Raw genomic sequence first — 19,654 nt, forward strand, 5'->3', positions numbered from 1 at the left:
ATGTAGCAAGTAGTCCATTATGTTTGAAACATTATTGATTGTTCTTCTTATTTTCAGGAATAGCCAAGACTGTAATTGTTTGGGGGGGTAGTACAACGAAGACTTTATCTCAGTAAATCCAACATCTTAAGGACCCCTCCTGCGGGTATCCACACTCCGCCTGTGGAGGATAGCTCTACAAATGCACAGCACAAGCTACAAACACTGGCATCTGTCACTTGTCAATGCTGGTCAAGTATAGTTAGTGTCCCAGAGCAACCTGTGTGGAAAGACCACCACCACAAGGCAACATGCTTTATAGTGTTTAACGCCATGATCCAGCCCACCATTAAAAACAATACAGTATGCGCAAGTTATAAGCAAAATGTATTTCTGCATGGCATCAACACTAACAATAGATTGTCACAATGTACAGCATTGCCTTCATGATCATCATGAGGATTTTTCATACATATAATTGTTATGCTTTATTAACACAGAAAGAAATAAACACTATTATTTTCTTTTTAACTAAGAAAACAATACAATTTTCATAATAAAACTCTGTGGCCAATGGATGAAATGACACAGCATTCTTTCTTACAGATGATGTTGTCACACAAGAGTTAAAGATAATGCTGATGTGACAGCTATTTCTATATGCTGAGTACTCCTATATGCTGAGAGCTGCTCTAGGGGACTTCATGGATTCATGCTATAGGAGATTTAATGATGTCTGATAACACAAATTATTTACAAATAAATAAAGAATATTATTTAATGGGAAGTCAGCCATTATCTTTTAAAATCTACGATTAGTCTTCTTATAAAGTGCATTATAACTCCTTAAGTATAACAAGGGCCCAGAAATAAAATGGGGAAAACTAGGAAATAAATATTATGTAAGCAAATCTATATTTTATCATCATGTTAACTTTTCTTTCTGAAAATATGAATACCATCCTCAAAACTAAAGAGCAGGAAAATAATTTTATTTTCTAACAAGCTCTTATATGCCAACATTACATTTTAAATGTTTCTAGAGAGTGTCCACGTTCTTGCTTAACATAATCACAAATGAATTTTCCAACACCAATTATAGGCCTGGTGGTCACAGGTATTTTGACTGCATTATTTTTCTATCAAACTACTGCTACCTTTTTATTTTCAATAAACACTCCAGATAGAGTCATCATAACTATTTTGGGCATAACTTTATATCATTTGACCACACTTTCTATTATACTCACCAGCAGAGAAAGCTGATGGCACATATTTGTTTACACAAGACTCTTTCAAAAAGACCATTAGCCAAATAGTCTCTCCCGGACCTACTTCTTAGATTATTCAGTGTCTTTAGGGCATGTAGTTAACTTGGGACACGATTTAACCACATTCCTGATACTGTAGAGGATTTAAATTTAATTTAATAGCCAAGCCTTCATACACTTATTTTAAAGCATCCCTGGAAATTGAGCTATCTTGTTAGCTTTATGTTTTTCACCAGTTTGAGGGTTTTAAAGGGGAAAAAAAGCCATTGATTTACTAAATTGATTGGTAATCCAACAGGTCCAACAGGTAATATAGGACCTTAAGGGTCTTCGAGTCCAAAATTTCATATATTTGAATCCTCTCTCCACATCATTCTAAATATTTACACACACACACACACACACACACACACACACACACACACACATACACACACAACCAAACAGCATTATCCACAGAAAATCTGATTTCATTTTCAGTTTTTGTCATTGAAAATGTTCCTACACTGAGCTAGACCCTTCTTTCCAAAAAACTCCCACCACTCATCATCCGGTCTCAGCCTTGGCCCTGAGAGGACAACCTTGGGGAGGAGGGGGCGGTCAACCTATTACTCTAGTATTCACAGCTGTAAAATGGGTATAATAACTACATGTAATAGGGAGGTTAAAGAGGAGTGGTCATAAAGCACCTGACATGATAGAGGGCCTCCGTGAGTGGTTCCCTTCGCTAGGTTTAGGAAACTCTCCTCTCCGCGGGTTTCCTAGGAGATGAAGTGGCAATCACCATGTGCTCATCTCCAGGGGAAAAGAGGTATTTCTTTCTGTGTTTACTTGTGCGACAAGCTACTCCTGTTCTTCTGGCCATTTCTTCCTGAATAACTCACTCTCTGGGAGAAGACTCAACAGCCAATGGCCACCCCACTCCCCAAAATAATACGACCAACTATGTTATGACCTGAGACCAAGATCCCCAGTCCTATCTCTGTAAGAAGGCAAAGTTTCTCTTTTCTCTGTTGGTGCTGTGATCTCCTCCTCTTCCACTCCCTCCAGCGTCCCGTGATTTGGCCCCCTGGCAAGCCGAGGTGTGGGAAAGCCGATGGGTATGGATAGTTCGCGCTGGCAGCTGAGGAGAAGATGGACAGACGGACGGACGTTAGGATGTTTCAGAGAAGCCTCCCTCTTCGTTCTGGTAGGATGGCGGCTCCTCCTGGTCAAAGGCAGCTTCCCTCTGTTGTCTCCGCTCACTCCTCTGGACCTCACAGTTCTGGGTGGTGGCTCCATAAGACATCTTCTTCCTGGGGCTGACAGAAGCCTCCTGGGTGAGTTCTGTCTCCTCCGCTAATTCATCTTGGTCAAGGATTCCACACTTCTCCTCAGAGAGATTCTCTGGATCCGCCCAGTCTTGTTTTTCCCCGGAAGCGAAGACCCCGTAGAAGATGACTCCGCTGTAGTGCACCAGCGCCGCTATGAGGAACACATTCTGCCATTCCTCTCGGGTCTAACAAAGGAAATGCGGTGCCAGTTACTGTTTTAAGCAACAACAGAGGTTACAGTGAGCCCTAAAGGCCTCATATGGATAAAAGCAGCTGTCCCTCAAAGGTCACATTGTGTGTCCAGGTAGACGTGTGTTAGAACCAACACTCAGAATCTACACTTCATTTGAGTACTAGAAAGTGAGAGCTAAGACCACATATCAAAATAAATATGTAAGAAAAATACAGGCCACATAGGGTTGGGGGGATGGCTCAGGGGTTAAGTGTCCTAAATATTCTTGCAGAGGACCTAGGTTCAATTCCCAGTCTCCATATGCTAGCTCACAACCATCTGTATCTCTAGCCCCCACTTCTGGCTTCCATGATGAGGTATACATATACACAAGCATACAAAATGCTCACTCAAAAATAAATATAAATAAATCTTTTTTTAAAGATCAAAATGAATTTAAAAGCACCAACGGTTCAATAAAGACTAAGCACCACGCCCTTGAAGGTTCAGAGCATTTTTATATTAAGTTTATGGGTGTCTTGTCTGAGAATAGGTCTCTGCAACACATGTATGCCTGGTGTCCATGGAAACCAGAAGAGAGCATCAGTGGTTACGTGCCCTAGATGTTCTTGTGGAGGATCCAAATTCAGGAGCCAGCATGCTCGTGGGGGTCCACAGCTATCTGTACCTCCAGCATCCATGTAGGGCCCACAACCATCTCTACTGCCAGCTCCAGGGGACCTGATGCCAGAGAGACTAATGGTGTTGAGTCATGTGTGTGTAGGGAACTGAATCATTATCCTCTTAAAGAGCAGTGAGTACTCTGAACTTCTGAACCATCTCTCTCGCCCCCTTGAAGGCTCTTAGGAAAGCTTATTAATGCCTTGTTTATTTTCTCCTAAACAACAGCAATGCATGACATTCTGAGTCACGAGTGGAAAAGGGCTATCTGGTTTTAGTACTTAGAATCCTAGAACCATCTTAAATGGAATCACTCATTCTGGGGGTTGGCTGCCTCGGTTTCTTCTTTGGGTCTCTTAACAATCTCTATAACCTTTATTTCTCTCCCCGCCCCCTAACCATTTATTTTCTCAGCTGAGAAGACTTGGAACTAGATAACAATGCGTCCTGGTACCATCAATAAAATAAGCAGTAAGGCAGAAGGAGAGGAGGAAGAGAGGAGGAAGAAGAGAAGGAGGCGGGTGTTCAAGACTCAGCTGAGGACAAACGGCACAGAAACTTACACACTCGGTTAAGTCACCGAGATCCCAAGTTTATGCGGTGCTTCCACCCTGATATTGTAGCCCAGAGCCACAGAGCAGATCATTACCTTGTGCTTGGTCATGGCACCCACAATGAGGGGGCAAACCATTCCGGACAGGGTTCCCACTCCGTTTGAGATCCCCATGAGAATGCTGGCGTAGCGCGGGGCAATGTCCAGGTGATTGACATTGAAACCTGTGGTAAAGCCAAAACCTCAAAGTCAGAGTTGAGAGCCGACTTCCCAATAGCCTCTGGGAGACGGGTGGCTCGGCCCAAAGCTCACCAATCAGTTTGATCTTGTCTAGCGTATGTTTAATGGAGATTCTACCGAGAGGGGCTGCCTGGACATTGCCAGGACTATATGTGCTGGGTTGCAATGTTTCTATAGGCTCTGGTTAGTGAGAATTACAGCAAATGTGTCTTGAGCTCCAAACCAAAAGTCTCCTATGGCCTAGACCATGTTCATTCAAAGCAAACAATCAAATCCTACAGAACAGAGCTTTATCTTCCAACATAGCCTCTTGTAGCCTACCACTGAAAGTCCCCATTGATGAGTCGGCCTCGGTGGCCGCATGATTTATCAGAAAGGACGTTGTCTAATGATTTGCTGAAACGTAGATAGGACTCTCAATTTCCAAGGGATCTTCATGTTTCAAATCTGTATGTTTGGGTTCAAAATATTTCTATCTTGCAATCAAGCATAGGAGTAATATTACTGTGTATCCGTAAAAGGTGCTGTGACAGGAGACCCAGGAGAAATGTAGACGTGAACACCCGTGCTAGACAGCTATGCTGCTCTATCCACACAATACCATGGTGAGCTGCTACACTATCCTAACTACACAATGCCATTGCAAATAGCTATTGTCCTTCTAATGGCGTAATAGTCCCGCTGTTCACGTTATAGAGAGTGTTGGGTGACTGTTCAGACAGTAAACTGTCTCAGCCGGTTTTTGGTTTTTGTTTTTGTTTTTGTTTTTTCATTTTGGAAGTTGCTAAGCTGTACTCCAGGTTCACTCAGGTATTTAAATTTTATCCCTTCTCAAGTCTCTGATGGGTTTGAAGACCAGATAGTTTAGCCTTTCAATTAAGCTTGATAGGTTAGGGGTTAAGATGTTTTTAGGTCAAGATAGATGTTTTAAGTTAATAGAGATGAGACATGATAGATATTAGCCTCCATTCAGAAATTTAGACCCAACAAGGTAGGAAAGATGCTTACTTCAAGTTTGCCAAATACAAATAGCCAAATCACTGTGAATGTAACATTTATATAATTCCTGATTGTCTCGTGGTTCTTCCTGCTGTACGTAGTTTATTTTACTCATGTGTAATAATATAAATGTATATGTTAAAAAAGAAACATAATAAAAATATTAATTAATTAATTAATTCCCACTGCTGTAACCACACAACACCATGTGAACAGCCCTGCTACTCTAACCACACAATAGCTGTTGCTGCTGTTACTGAGAAGCATCTCCCTGTCTCCCTGTCTCCCTGTCTCCCTGTCTCCCTGTCTCCCTGTCTCCCTGTCTCCCTGTCTCCCTGTCTCCCTGTCTCCCTGTCTCCCTGTCTCCCTGCCATTGAGATCTTCTAGCAGTGAAAATGCTGCTGGAAGCAGTGAGGGATAAATGCCACTGCTGTCTCACTGTAAGAAAAGAGGAGTGAACCGAGGGGAGGAGAAGAGGATGGCTGAGCATTGGAAGATGCTCAAGTCCATCGAAACCAACTCTGCCCGTGTAACCCAGAGGCACATTTTAGAACAAGGCCCTCAACTCTGATAGCTTAACTGAGATGCTAATCTGGAATAAGGAGTTAACATCCTTGGCCCTCGGTCTCTTTATCTATAAACTGGGGTGATCATTCTTATAAAAACCGTTGCAGGAATTAAACTAAATGATGACGTGCACTAAGTGATCGGATAGCTAGAAGTGAAAGCCAAGTTCATGCTTTTCGCTTCCAAGTATTTTTAATTTCACTTTTCACTTACTTATTCTATTTATTTAGAGATGGTGCCTTAGGTTCATCTCAAACTCGTAGACTTAAGCTGCCTTCTGGCACCAGCCTCCTGAGTGCCTGGAGCCCCAGGCGCACATCATGTCTAGCAATGCGCACGGGTGTAAGGTGCAGACAGCCACTTGTCCTGTTTCCCACTGTCTTCTCTCCACTCGGGAAGTATCTGCCCTATAGGAATAACTCAAACACTCGTGATCATTTACCAGTATAAGTTATGGGAAGTACAGCAAAGGATTGTGGGTTCTGTTTAGTCCTGCTTCTGCTTTCTTCTGTTCTGCAAGGGTGCTTTTTAATATATTAACTTGTCCTTTGACAATGTCCTTTGGAGAGAGAGAGAGAAAAAAAGGAGCTCGGCTATCTTATCTCTAGTATGTGTGCACGTGAGCATGTGTGTGTGCACGAGCACAGGTACCTGCAGAGGCCAGAAGAAAACATCAGATCTCCCGGAGCTGGAGATACAGGTGGTTATGAGGCATCTGACACAGGTTCTAGGAAGCAAACTCAGCGAGCACCATTAACTGCTGAGCCGTCTCTCCAAGCCTCGCCCTGTCCTCTGAAGATTCCATACGTGCATATAGTACATACTGATTACTACTCTCACCTGCCGCCCCTACCCACCCCCCACCTGCCGCCCCTACCCGCCCCCCCCCTCTCTTCTACAAATCTCTTTCTCGTCTTCTTGTTCGCCTTGTTTCTAGGACCTGCTGAGGTTAAACAGGCCCTCTATCTGAACATGGGTTTGGAGCTATCCACTGAAGCCTCGTGGGCTCAGTGGGGAATGCACAACTGAAAACAATGACTCCAGAATCTATCAGTGTAGCTAATAGTTGAGGAATAAAGGGTAGGGCTCCAGTAGCCCTCCATGGCTGACTATTGGTTTGGTTTTTAATCCTCTGTTCATGGGGGAGAGGGGAAGGACTGAAAACAAGTTTTAAAATAAAACTTTCATTCAATATGGGTAATTTTTTTTTCTCTACCTACATTCAGAGAGAAAAAAAAATCATTTAATTCATTCTGCAATAGATACACCTTCTCTTTCAAATCAAAGTACCAGACAATTGGGACATAAAGCCGCCGCAAGATGAGTTAATCTTGCTGTGATTTGAATGCAATAAATACTTTATTAGAAAAGGAGCTGGAGATAAGAGGCAATTAACGTGATTGTTGAGCATTCTGTTGTGATACAAAGCCAGCCTGGGCATTTGCACCCCGCTAGAGAATTTGAGGAAAGCCACTAGGCTTCTATCCACACATTGCCGTGTTCAGGTGGGAAAAATCATGGGGAAAGTGGGATACTGGTAGATTTTTTTTTGTAGCATATGAAAATATTACTTGAGGTCTGAGAGAACTATAGGCAACCGAGGAAGGCTGGAAATAGGAGAAGTGGCCTTCCTTAGGGAAGAGCACACACCAATTGGTTGTCCAGCACCAAATGATCAGCCATGAAAACATACATACAGGTAGCATTATACAGACTGAACAGTTAGATTATATAGAACTGTATATGCATATACATGTGTGTGTGTACATGCACTAACAAATAGGCCATGAATTTTAAGGAGAGTGGGGAGGTAATACGCAAGAGTTTAGAGAAAGGAAAGGGAAAGGAGAAAGGAGAAAGGTTATAATTAAATTATAATCTCAAAAAAAAAGTTAAAGGGTGAAAACATGGCCAACAGGCGGTAAGTGTTTTAAGGCAGCTGCTATAGTCGGAAGAATGGTTTGTGTCTTGTTTTATTTTAACCTGTGCTTGAGACTTAGTTGGCAGTCCTGCAGAAAGGAAGCAATGTGGGCCTGAAGTTTCAGTGTCTCTGAGGACAGGATATGAATCTATTTTGTATGGCAGACTCATTGAGAGATTTTACTCATCATCTTCCTGGAAGCACATGGGGATTTCTATGTTCTCCCTAGTCAGTGCGTAGACTGCCACCAGGTACAATGGTACACACTCAAAATCCTGGTCTTGGGAGGCAGAGGAGAGAGAATCCAGAGTTCAAGGTTAGTCAGGGCTATATAGGAAATCTAACATCAAGATGAGCTACATAGAAAAACTGTGGTCCAAAAGGACCAGGGCTTGGGGGTGTAGCTCAGTGATGATTCCCAGTGCTGACGAGGACCCAGTGCTGAAATATGATGCCCAGTGCTGATGGATGGTACACAGTGCTAATGGATGTTACCTAGTGCTGATGGATGACACACAGTGTTGATGGATGATACCCAGTGCTGATGGATGATACCCAGTGCTGATGGATGATACCCAGTGCTGATGGATGATACCCAGTGCTGATGGATGATACCCAGTGCTGATGGATAATACTCAGTACTGATGGATGATGCCCAGTGCTGATGGATGAAAGAGTGCTAACCTAGCAAGTAGTGTGAGAGAATGCATGAAAGACCTCAGGACTACCTCCAGACAACCTATACGTATGGTAGTCACATACCTCCAATCTCTATGCCAGAATTTAATTTAGCAAACTATTTACACACAAAAAGTGATCAAGAAAGGTCTCAGAGCCAGTTCCGTGTGTTCCAAACCCAAGTTCTTGGCTGCAAGCCACCTACTGATGAGCTCTGTTTATTTTGATAGATACTTCAAGCCTCTATCTTAGGGTAGTTAGGAAATGGATATGTTTTTCTGTTCTGGTATATTCCTATTCTGTTTGATACTTAAGGTGTCCGAGGCATAGAGAAGGACTTGGAGGCAGGCTGACGGGTGTCTCTGTCTTTCCTATGCCACTAACTATGTGTCAATGGGAAGAACTGTCATCATCATCATCATCATCATCATCATCATCATCATCATCATCATTCAGTGAAAGTTGCTATCACCACTTGCTTCACGGTTTTGTGGGGCAAATGCAATCATATAAACAGATCAGCCATTTTACATTCTCGTTGGGATTTGCATGGGGAGCTTCTGGGGTCTGTAAGCGTGGCGTCTTGCACTCTGTCCCCTCTGCATCATAAAGTTGTTTCTGCTTCTGTCAAATGGAGATTTTGATAACACTGAAGCCCCCTAGGGTAATTGTGAGCATGGCACACAGAGGGTTTTGAGCAACCTCATCACGGACTCTGTGCTTGACCACAGTACGTGCATGTGATGATTTGTATTATCATTCTTACTTGTTCCGAAGGACTTCCACCCCACCCCACACCTAAACCTTCTTATGTAAGAAATGAAAGCAATAAAGAAGACAAAAATGCATTGAAAACTATAGAAACCATTCCAAATGCTTCCAATGCTTATGATCACATGTCAAATGGCATAGCCATTTGAGCTAAAATTAGCAGTCCTCCATCAGGAAGTGAGTCTGTCAGGTAGGGTAGCCTGGGGCTAGCCTGGGACACATGCCTGGGCTCTGATTATGCCTCAGGAAAGTCAGATGCATGTAAGTAGTCTCCCATCATAGAATTAGTAAGGACAATCCCAGCCTGAATGGGCTCTAAGCTCATCCTTGGCGGGGGCGGGGGGAGGTCTTATGTCACCCCACTTGAAACTCTGTGTGGTAGCCCTATTCCATGGGAACCTCTGGGCTATTAAATAAAGGTGTTACAACTGCCTTGTCCTTTCTTCCTCATAAGACTTGGAGAATCTACATATATGATTCAGAAACCCAAAGGACACTTTACCTGAAATAGCAAAGCCACTGAATCCTACAGCGAGCACCAGGAAGGAGATAGCCACTCCTTTGGTATGGGAAAAGCCAACCACCAGGAGCAACGTTGCCTCCATGCCAAAGCCTGCAAATAGAAACAGAAGAGGAGCTGTCATGCTTCTATCCTTCTGCCAAAGCCATTTTGACTGAGCACACGGAACAAACCCATGTTTCAGGCGTTGTTAGTGCATACATCCTAGCTCAGTATCTACAACATTCTGTGGTGTTCATGACTGCATGACTATGCTACTGCTGACATGGTCTGTGAACTTTCTACCTTCCTGCCTGGTGCAGTGTGAAGAATGTGGGGAATATTTAGAGTGGAGGCTTCGTTCTGGAAAGTAGCTGCTGAGTCCACATATCTCCACACAATGGTCCAATAGTTCCCTCCAAGGCAACATGGCTAATCGAATGTCTGCTCCTCTTGTTTTCACTTGGAAAATAGCAAAGCAAACCACTGCTCCCACTTCCTTCTCCCTTTCCCTAGATTTCCTCCAGCCTACCTGTGCTTAGGGCTTAGACCATAGAGTCAGAAAGGCCTGACTTCAGATTCTACCATCAAAACCATGACTCACTGGTTATGCCACCTCTTCAACTCCTCGCATTAAAAGGCAGAGCCATCACAGCCTGGAGGAGCACTGGAGGAGGAAAGGAAGTTGGGTGTACAAGATGTGGAGGTACATGTGGTCAACTGACAACCAAGCAGAAACTTCAGGACCACCATCACAAACTTTCTTAGATCCTTAGCTGTGGGCATAAGGTTATTGTGTGATTTAAATTTTAATTTCTGTCTCAATGTTGTATAAACCCTGGTGTGCCAATAAAGCAACTTACAGCCAATCACTGAGCAGGGGAGAGAATAGGGCTGGACTTCCTGTCAGCCAGGGGAGGAGGAGTTAGAGGAGGAAGTAGGGGATTCAAGCAGAAGAAAAAAATGTCAGAAACAGAAAACAGGTCAAAACAATTACATATCAGAAGCATGTAAGGAAAGAAAAATAAATGATCATGAGCAAAATGCCTAATAATTCTATGATACATTCAAGAGACCAAATCTAAGAACCCACAATGCAAAAGAAGCAATTGAGAGCACGAAATAAACAAACAAACAAACAAATAAGAATGGACAATGTGTTAGATAAATATATAACAGAAAAACTTCCAAATCTAGAGGAAGAAGTAGGGATGCAAATATAAGAAGCATCTAGACCTTCAAACAGGTATGACCAGAGAAGAAGTTCTCCACACATGTCAGAGGTGGGATGTCAAAACTGTATAGAAAAGAAATGATATTTAAAGAAATGTCATCTTGCCTACAAATGGAAACATAGATCTCCTGCCATCAAACCCAGGAAAGCATCTGGTGCTGTTTTAAACACTAAAAGTAACTTCCAATGAAGGTTGCTTTATCCAGCAAAGTAATCATTTTAATTGATGGAAAAATATGAAGATACCCAAATATACACAAACTATGGCAATATGACAACCATGCTGGCATTATGGAAAATACTTAAAGGAATACTATACTCAGAAGAAGACAAAAAATGTCATTTATTCATCTGTGGATTAACCTACTCATGAAATTAATAGCTTCATGGTTCAGTCACTTTACTGTGGTGCTACTAGCTGGGGACCAAGCCTTAAATGTATAATCCTTTGAGGTCATTCATATCTAAACTCTTGCAGACTTGTAGAGAAGACTGTGGTGAGAAAAGAATGTGAGTAGAATTCATGGTGAAGGGGAAGTGAGTGAGCAATGTCATGGACAGAAAATATGGTCACATCTGTCTAGGAGGATGATGAGCTGGTACAAAATGAGACAGAGGACTGAGTCATCTGCTATCTTATTAGCTTCCAGTTGCTGGTGTAACAAATTACTGTAAGCTTTAAAACTCAAAACAGCACACATTTATTATCATACAGTTTTATAAGTCAGAAGTCCTAAATGGGCCATCCTAAGATAAAAGCGAGCTGTCAGCTGGGCATGGTGGCGCATGCCTTTAATCTCAGCACATGGGAGGCAGAAACAGGCAGATCTCTCTGAGTTCGAGGCCAGCCTGGTCTACAGAGAGAGTTTCAAGACAGGATAGCCAAGGCCATACAGGGAAACCCTATCTCCAAAAAACTAAAAGAAAAGAAAAGAAAAGAAAAGAAAAAACAAAAATCAGAGCTGGAGAGATGGCTCAGAGATTAAGAGCACTGTCTGCTCTTCCAAAGGTCCTGTGTTCAATTCACCGCAACCATATGGTGGCTCACAACCATCTGTAATGAGATCTGGTACCTTCTTCTGGTGTGCAGGTGTACATGAAGGCAGAACACTGTATACATAATAAATAAACAAATCTTTAATAAAGTAATTAAAAAAGCAAACAAAAAAATCTGTCAGCAAAGCTGTAGTCATTGAGAAGACTCTAAAGGTGAGTCTGTCCTTGCCTCCACTGGCCGCAAGAGTCTACTTGTCATTCTTCCCAATTCCACTGCCATGACCCTTAACCTACTGCCTCCTCTCTTAAAACTTGTAGCTATACTGGCCCCCACTTAACTAATATAGAATAATCTCTCTATCTCAAGACCCTTTAATTTATGTTATGCTGGTAGACAGCTTACCCAACGTGCACAAAACCCTGGGTTGGATCCCCAGCACCACAAAAAAAAAAAAAAAAAAAAAAAAAAAAAAAAAAAAAAAAAAAAAAACTGGGTAAAGTGGTGCATGCTTGTAATCTCAGCACTCTGAAGGGAGAGGCAGGAGGATAGGGTGGCTCAAGGCAAGCCTCTGCAATATGTTGAGTTCAAGACCAGCCTGTGATACATGGGATTCTATCTCAACAAAAACTGTGAGTTAATCACACCTGCAAAGTCCTATTTGACATGTGAATGCTTAAGATCCTAAACATGACGCTCTAAACCTTCATCTCCTGCCCACCAGGGAGTAAGTCCACCTCTGCCATCCTTCAATGCCCGATATAACAATTATTCAAGCAGAGGGCAGACCAAAGGATCTCTGCTGGCCAGCAGATAGATTCCTGGGATACAAAGTTCTCCCTGTCTTGTCTCATTGGTCACGCTTTAACACCTACCATGCTGCAAGGTCAGACTTCCCCAGCTCTTGTATCTCTCTATATAGTTTCTTCATTTGTGAACGGGTCTGACCCGCTAATCTGGAGTCCGAGCGTGGTCATACCTTCCTTCTGTTTAACATCACACTCATACCCTGGTCGCCATTGGTGATGCTTCTTCTCCTGCCCACTCAGTCACCCTCAACCAGTCCCTTGGAAAGACAACAACAAAGAGTACAATGGGCTCAAGACAAACCTGTTGCGTTGCACGGGACCTGGCTTTTGAAAAGTCATTTTAGTTTAGTTTATCTCAGTTTATTTTTGTTTCTGCCTGTGAACTTCATGGCACAGAGTACCCACTCCACAAGGTAATAATTAAGCTAGAGTCAGGCAGTACATGTGAAGACTTATGTTAGTACATAGCACTGAAAGCATTCAAGAATGCATATTCAAAAAGTAAAATACGGAGATGAACGCTTCCTGGGGCCACATGGCCTGGTGAGAGTGAACTAGAGACTAGAAGAACCTCACCTTGGGCCTGAGACCAAGGGCTCCAGGTGGGAGTGAGCCTGGGATAAACTCCCCACACCCCACATGGAGCTATAAGAGCAGCCTAGGCTAGGAGTGAGCCTGAGACAACCACCAGTCCAGCACCAGAGGGCCTAGACAGAGAGCTAATCTGAGATGACCACCAGCCTGGTACCACAGACCATGCCCAAGATGATCCCTGTCCACTGCTACAATGTACAGGCAGGGCATCACACTCCTGAGACTACTCTAGATATGACCCAGACATCAGAGACCCCAGGAGCCACTAACAGGAGCAAGTAAGTGGTGGAGAAATGGAAGAAAAAGAAAAACTGAAGGATGTGGGCACAATGAAGAGAGGCAGACCTGGAGATTTGAGGGTAGTGAGGATTAGCCTGGTCTGATTCCACCTGGGATCATGGTGGGGTCCTGGCCTGTGCTGCCACTGGGAAACCACATCTAAGTCCCTGGACCTGCAGTAGCAGGGGTCTGATGCAACTTGAGGCCAGGCAGAAGTCCCTGGTCTGAGCTACTACCCAGGGATATGTTGGTGTCTGAGCACTATGTAGAACGGGCCCTACCCCTCACATGGGTATCTTGGGAGAGCTGGCCCTGGAGATGTGAAAACAGAATGTCTGAACCTGCCCCTAGCCTCCTGAAGTGCTTGAGAGACCAAGAGTCACACATTGCCAAGGAAGCAAAATTGAGCTGGTCCCAATTGCAGGAGTTGTGGGTAAGCCTGCCCCAAGTGTATGAGTGTGGGAGAGAGCTAGCCCTACCCTTCTCATGCAGTGGAATGAGTGAAGGAAAGATAACCACCTCCTCTCTCACCCTTCACCACCTGTGGCAGACAGGAGACCTAGCCCTGGGGTCATGAGAGCAGGAGAGCTGACCCTGCCCCCTCACCAGCTACAACACTCAGGAGAGTGAGCCTTGCACCTCACTTGGGCAGCACAGTAGAGCTGGCCTTGATGCTGTGGGTACAAATGAGCTAGCCCCAAGGGCATGAGAGTGGGAGGATTGGCTTTGCCCCCTTGCTGGCTGCAGCATTTGATTGGCCAGCTGAGACAAGACAGAAGAGCTCACATTGGTGGGGAGAGTGCAGAAGTACTGGTGGGCTCAGATACCTCTGAGCACAGATCTAGGGCTTTGAATTGGCCTATCCCAACATCTACCCCATTGGTGAACAGCTGGAATGTGTGAAGGGGCTGGACCTACAAATCCAAAACTACAGGATCTCCATGACACAGGACATCTAAGAGGAGGCCCAGTGAGGTGCCAATATTAATAGAGTAACAGAAGACAGAAACTTCAAACCAAACCAAGGACTCATTACAATGAACATCTGCAAGTAAAGAAATGTGGGCAAAAGGATACCCTGTGAAACACATTGTGAGGAAGTCCTCAATTTCCACAATGAGCTTTCTTTTTTTCTTTTTCTCTTTTGTCGAGGAGGTTGCAAGAGTGGAAGGAAGGTATGAGGGGACAGGAAGATGAGTGGGATTGGGGTACAAGCTGTGAAATTCACAAAGAACCAATAGAAAGTTGTTGGAGGATGTCTTTTGCACTGTGCATTCAAATGCTGATTTTCTGTACCCAGAGATCTGGCTGCAGTCCAGACTTTGGCGTTGTCATTATTGTGAAGCATCCCCTGTCTTGGTGTGTCGTAAACATTGTTCTCCATCACCTTCTGATTGGTTAAATAAAGAGCTGAACAGCCAATGGCTGGGCAAGAGAGGATAAGGTGGGACTTCCAGGCCCAGAGAGAGAGACAGAGACAGAGACAGAGACAGAGACAGAGACAGAGAGAGACTCTCAGGTGAGGACCAAGAATCTCCATCAGAACACAGATGAAGAAGCAGGTGCCAGACCGAGACTAAGATGGCAGGTAACAAGCCATGTGGCAGGAAGTAGGCCAGGCCAGTGTTCAGATAGCTGTGTATCTACCCAGTTATAGTACCTGAATCTTTCGATAAATATTAAGGCCTCCATGTCGTTATTTGGGAGCTAGGGGGAAAAAATAGATGACCTAACCAAAAATGGAGATGATTCATGGTTGGTTTCACTGACTTCTTATGTGAAGCTAACTAACTTCCACTTTGTCTTTGAGAAAGTGAAACATAAAACAGGAACTAAGACAATCAGGAAAGAGATCAGCTTACACGTGGGAAAATACAGGTGAAGAGGATGGAGTTCAGGTGCCCATTCATAATCACATATCCTTTTTTTTTTAACCTAATATATATGTACACATAAAATGAAGAAGAAAAGGAAGTAAACTATGTAAGCAAATAGTGAGTAGACAGGTGCATGGAAAATATAAAATAGCAAGTAGGTACACAGCCAGAAGTTATATCACTTTGGCTTCAGAATCGATGGAAGAAGTGTTTCTTTGGTTTTGAGTGCGTCCTGATTCATCAGCTATCAGTTAAGTTGTGCTGGCCCAGATTGCACAAGCACTGGCCACAGGACAACTTGGCAGGGATATGACGAGCGACACTCAACTATATACGTGGAGATGGACTCAGAAGGTCTTCAGGATCCGTTACAATGTCTAGACTCTGCCTGACCGAGCCAGTCTCCAAAGCTAAGCAGGGTTGAGGCTGAGTTAGTACTTGGATGGGAGACAGTGTCTAGGCTGGCTCTAAAGTAGGCTGTGCAATTCTGTTAGCTCTAATGCTACAGGAACCACTCGAGCCTCTTGTCACAGTACCTCCACAGTTCATGATCTTTCTGACAGCAGTTGTGGTCAAAATCTTCCGGCTTCTTAAATAATCAGCCAGCTGTCCTCCGATAGGCACCACGATTGTCATCACCATGTGTGGGACAGCTGACAAGAGACCCACCTGGAAGGAAAAGAAACAAAGAGGCAACTTAAATTCTTTGGCGTGACCTTCACAAGTCCCTGCTCACTCCCATTACGCAGCCTCGTAGCCATTACCAAGTTTAATCATCTAACATGGGACCCCCCTCTCCCCAGAGGTCTAAACTTCATAACCATTAAGCGATGAATGGTGGGCTGATTCTATGTATGGACCAACTGTCTTCCCCACCAGACTGGAAGCTTCTTGGGGACAGAGACAAATCTTGCTTATCACAAACGTCCCAGTATCCAGAACAAAGTCTAAGAGGGGAAAAACCATCACATGACTATGCTGGCTCTTCTGGTCTCTGTTTGAACTATCAAGCCTGTAGCTAGTCAGATGTCCACCTTTGCCTTGCTGCGGTTCTTTCCCTTGAAGAAGGGAAGTTTTTTCCTTTCATGATGGTCAGTTGGCTTCACTATCAAGACCTCCCTGGAACACAGGCCCACCTACTGACAATGGCTGTGGGGATATTGAAGGACGTTCGTCCTAAACTGTCACAAGCAACTGTTGCTCCTGCTACATTCACCATTAAGGAGAAAAGAGGCTGGTCTGAAACTTAACCTCAGTATTCTCTCTGCCACCTAATGAGCAGTTAATTGCATTTATTTGTTTATTTATTGAGGTGGGGGCAGGGCGGGTCATAACACACATGATGAAGTCGGAGGACAGCTTACAGAAATTGACTCATTCCTTTCACCATCTGAGTCCTGGGGACTAAACTCGGGTAATCAGATATGACTGTAAGCACTTTTACCCACTAAGCCATCTCGAGTGCCCAAAATGAGCAGTTTGTAAGGAGAAAACCCATTCCATCAAAATTGTTTTACCTTTGAACTAATATTCAGTGTCTGCGGTCAGCTTCAGTGGCACCCTGAGATTAGCTAGAGCCAAGGTCTTCAAAAGCAGATTAACAGATCTCTGATTACTATCGAGAAGACACCAAGTGGTCAGAGTATTGTCTGACCTATGGGACGCTGAGTGTCACAGAGCTGTTCTGAGTAATGGCAGCCATTTTAGCTACTTCATCAGGCAGAGTTAGCCTCAGCCAGGGTTCAAGACCGTTAAACCGTTCAAGAATGTTGGCTATGTCTGCGTTTACCTTACTTATTGCAAATCCAAAGACCTCTTCAAAGTAAGCAGGCTGGCTTATTAAGAGCAAATAGAAGGTCCAGCTTCTGCAGAAGTTTGCCACAATGATGGCATAGACAGGCAAGGACGTGAAAAACCTTCTCCACGGTGTGCTGAATTTCTGGGGAGTAAAAGAGACCCATGACGTTTTGAGCAAAGGCGCCGACATCTTGTCGCTACAAGAAGGTGTGGGGAGCGTGAGGTTCTTTGAGCTCACAAATAAGCACTGGCGAAACCAGGAGTGCTAAGCACACAGAAAGGGATGTGCTTACCTGGTTTCCACCCGGAAGGCTGGGAGTGGATGTAGCTAATAGCCTGGTGACCTTTGCTACCTGGAGGGCCAGGCGCTTATCTCGGACTCTCCCTCCCTAGATGTTTATCTCTCAGCATTGTTTCTCAGCTCCCCTTATGGGAGATGGCACATGTACTTTATATTCTGGTGACCTCTATACTAATCTATGACTGAGACCACACTGGATCCTAGTCCCTGAAGCTATAGAAGCCATCTTCATGGAAGAGGCCACGTGTACTTTGCAGAAGAGTTTTGGTGTAGTTATACCTTAAGCTTTATTGTGCACATGGCCTTGAGATCATCAGCAGCAGGAAACTTTTTTCTTAAATATGTCTAACATAAACTGCACAGCGTCAGACCGTAGAAGTTTAAACCAGCACCCACCACTCAATTGTGCTGAACTGGATTTCCATCTTGCCTTGTGTGGATCGCTGCTCTGCCAGCCTTAGTGTTTGCAGGGACCCCCCCACAAGAAGGCAAATATAGCCATGGAGATAAAACACATGCGAGGGGGAAAGAAATCAGAATTTACCTTCCATCTATACTTACACTCAGACTGGCCAAGTTGGCCCCTTCTCCTATGCTTGTCTCTATATAGGTCTTTTCTGCATTGGATATTGTTGGGTGAGCTGCTGGGCACTCATAAGCCTGTAGCAGCCAAAACATGTACCAAACAATCCCAAACATGCCTGCAGATAAAAAACAAAAACAAACAAACAAACAAAAAAAAAACCAAAAGGCTCAGTGACATAGACTCATTGCTTCCATCTCTATAGCTGTAAATTGTTTCCAACATAATATTTTTATTGATTACTTGTTAATTTTACATGATGCACCTTGATCACACTTACTTCCCAGTCCTCCCAGGTCAGTGTCCCCAAATCCTTGTGATTCTTTCCCCCACAGAAAAGAAGAAATGAACAAACCAGAAGGTAGGAGACAAACAAAACAAAACCCAACAAACAAAAAACACAAGTCCTTTTTGTGTTGCCCACACAGTCACTGGAGTATGATCAAACTTCCAGTGGCCAGTTCCTTAAAACAAAACAAAACAAAAGAAAACAAAACAAAAAAACCTGAGTCCTTCCCCAACCTCACCCCTACCAGAAGCCACCAATTGTAAAGAGCTACACTTCAGCAACCTTATCATAATTTTTAAGAGTTTTGAGGGGCTGGAGAGATGGCTCAGAGGTTAAGAGCACTCCCTGCTCTTCCAAAGGTCTTCAGTTCAATTCCCAGCAACCACATGGTGGCTCGTAACCATCTATAATGAGATCTGGTGCCCTCTTCTGGTGTGCAGACATACATGCAAGTGAAACATTGTATACATGATAAATAAATCTTTTAAAAGAGAGTTCTCTTCAATGGCTTCCTATCTAGGTTTATATATATATATATATTCATTGAGCAATATCTTGATGATTTACATCTTTTTAATTGAGACATAAAAAGAAGGCAATATTCTGCTTGTTTAAAATGCCAAGTTTAATATAAGCATTAAACTAATCACAAGCAGACTTCCTGTTTGTATAATGAATTGATTTTTACATTCCTATTTTCACATAGCAAACCCTTAAGCCTACCCTTATATAGTAAAACATATCTCTGGGTGTCAACACATGAACTCATGAAGCCAAATCACTCACCGTAAATGTAAAAGACAGAGGCCCAGCCAATGTACTGTACCAATACTCCTGCAAGGGGCATAGCAACCACCGCTCCAGCATAGGAACCTGGAAGCAGAAAAGATTAAAGGACACTGACCAATCATCATATGAGCCTGGTGAGCCCAGGCAGAGTGCATGTGATGAAATACAAGTCATGCGCCTCCATGATTCAGTCAGGGGTTCCCAGGGAACATTATTGCTGTTGTTAGCATGCAGGGGACTAAAGCAACCTCTCTGAAACTGAGCTTATACCCCAGTCTCCGAAGTGCACCTTAAAACAGAGCATCTAGGAGAGCAAAGTCTTCAGGGTGTTCTTTAACTTCACTGAGAGACATTTCCAGGGATTAGACAATTTTGGGGATGGGGGGATGGGGGCACCGCAGTTTAGAATTCCATGAGCAAACAGAATCTAGAGGTGAGAAAAGGTTTGATGCAGCCAGGCACAG

The 19,654-nt window shown here is 43.7% G+C and overlaps 1 protein-coding gene across 1 annotated transcript in view; it reads right to left on the reverse strand.

Moving 5' to 3' along the window:
* Positions 1–387: 387 nt before the first annotated feature.
* SLC17A8 (solute carrier family 17 member 8) overlaps positions 388–19,654 on the reverse strand; it is a 50,884-nt gene continuing 31,617 nt past the window's right edge. Inside the window, exons 6-12 of the mRNA XM_084794638.1 lie at positions 19,188–19,274; positions 18,091–18,230; positions 17,221–17,370; positions 15,968–16,100; positions 9,648–9,758; positions 4,066–4,193; positions 388–2,748 (exon numbers count right to left, since the gene is read on the reverse strand). Of these exons, the coding sequence (XP_084650764.1) occupies positions 2,404–2,748; positions 4,066–4,193; positions 9,648–9,758; positions 15,968–16,100; positions 17,221–17,370; positions 18,091–18,230; positions 19,188–19,274 (1,094 nt within the window). The 3' untranslated portion in view covers positions 388–2,403. The remainder of the gene's footprint in view (positions 2,749–4,065; positions 4,194–9,647; positions 9,759–15,967; positions 16,101–17,220; positions 17,371–18,090; positions 18,231–19,187; positions 19,275–19,654) is intronic.

The sequence above is a fragment of the Acomys minous genome, assembly GCF_964271855.1.
Source record: "Acomys minous genome assembly, chromosome: 9".
In the NCBI taxonomy this organism is placed as follows: domain Eukaryota; kingdom Metazoa; phylum Chordata; class Mammalia; order Rodentia; family Muridae; genus Acomys; species Acomys minous.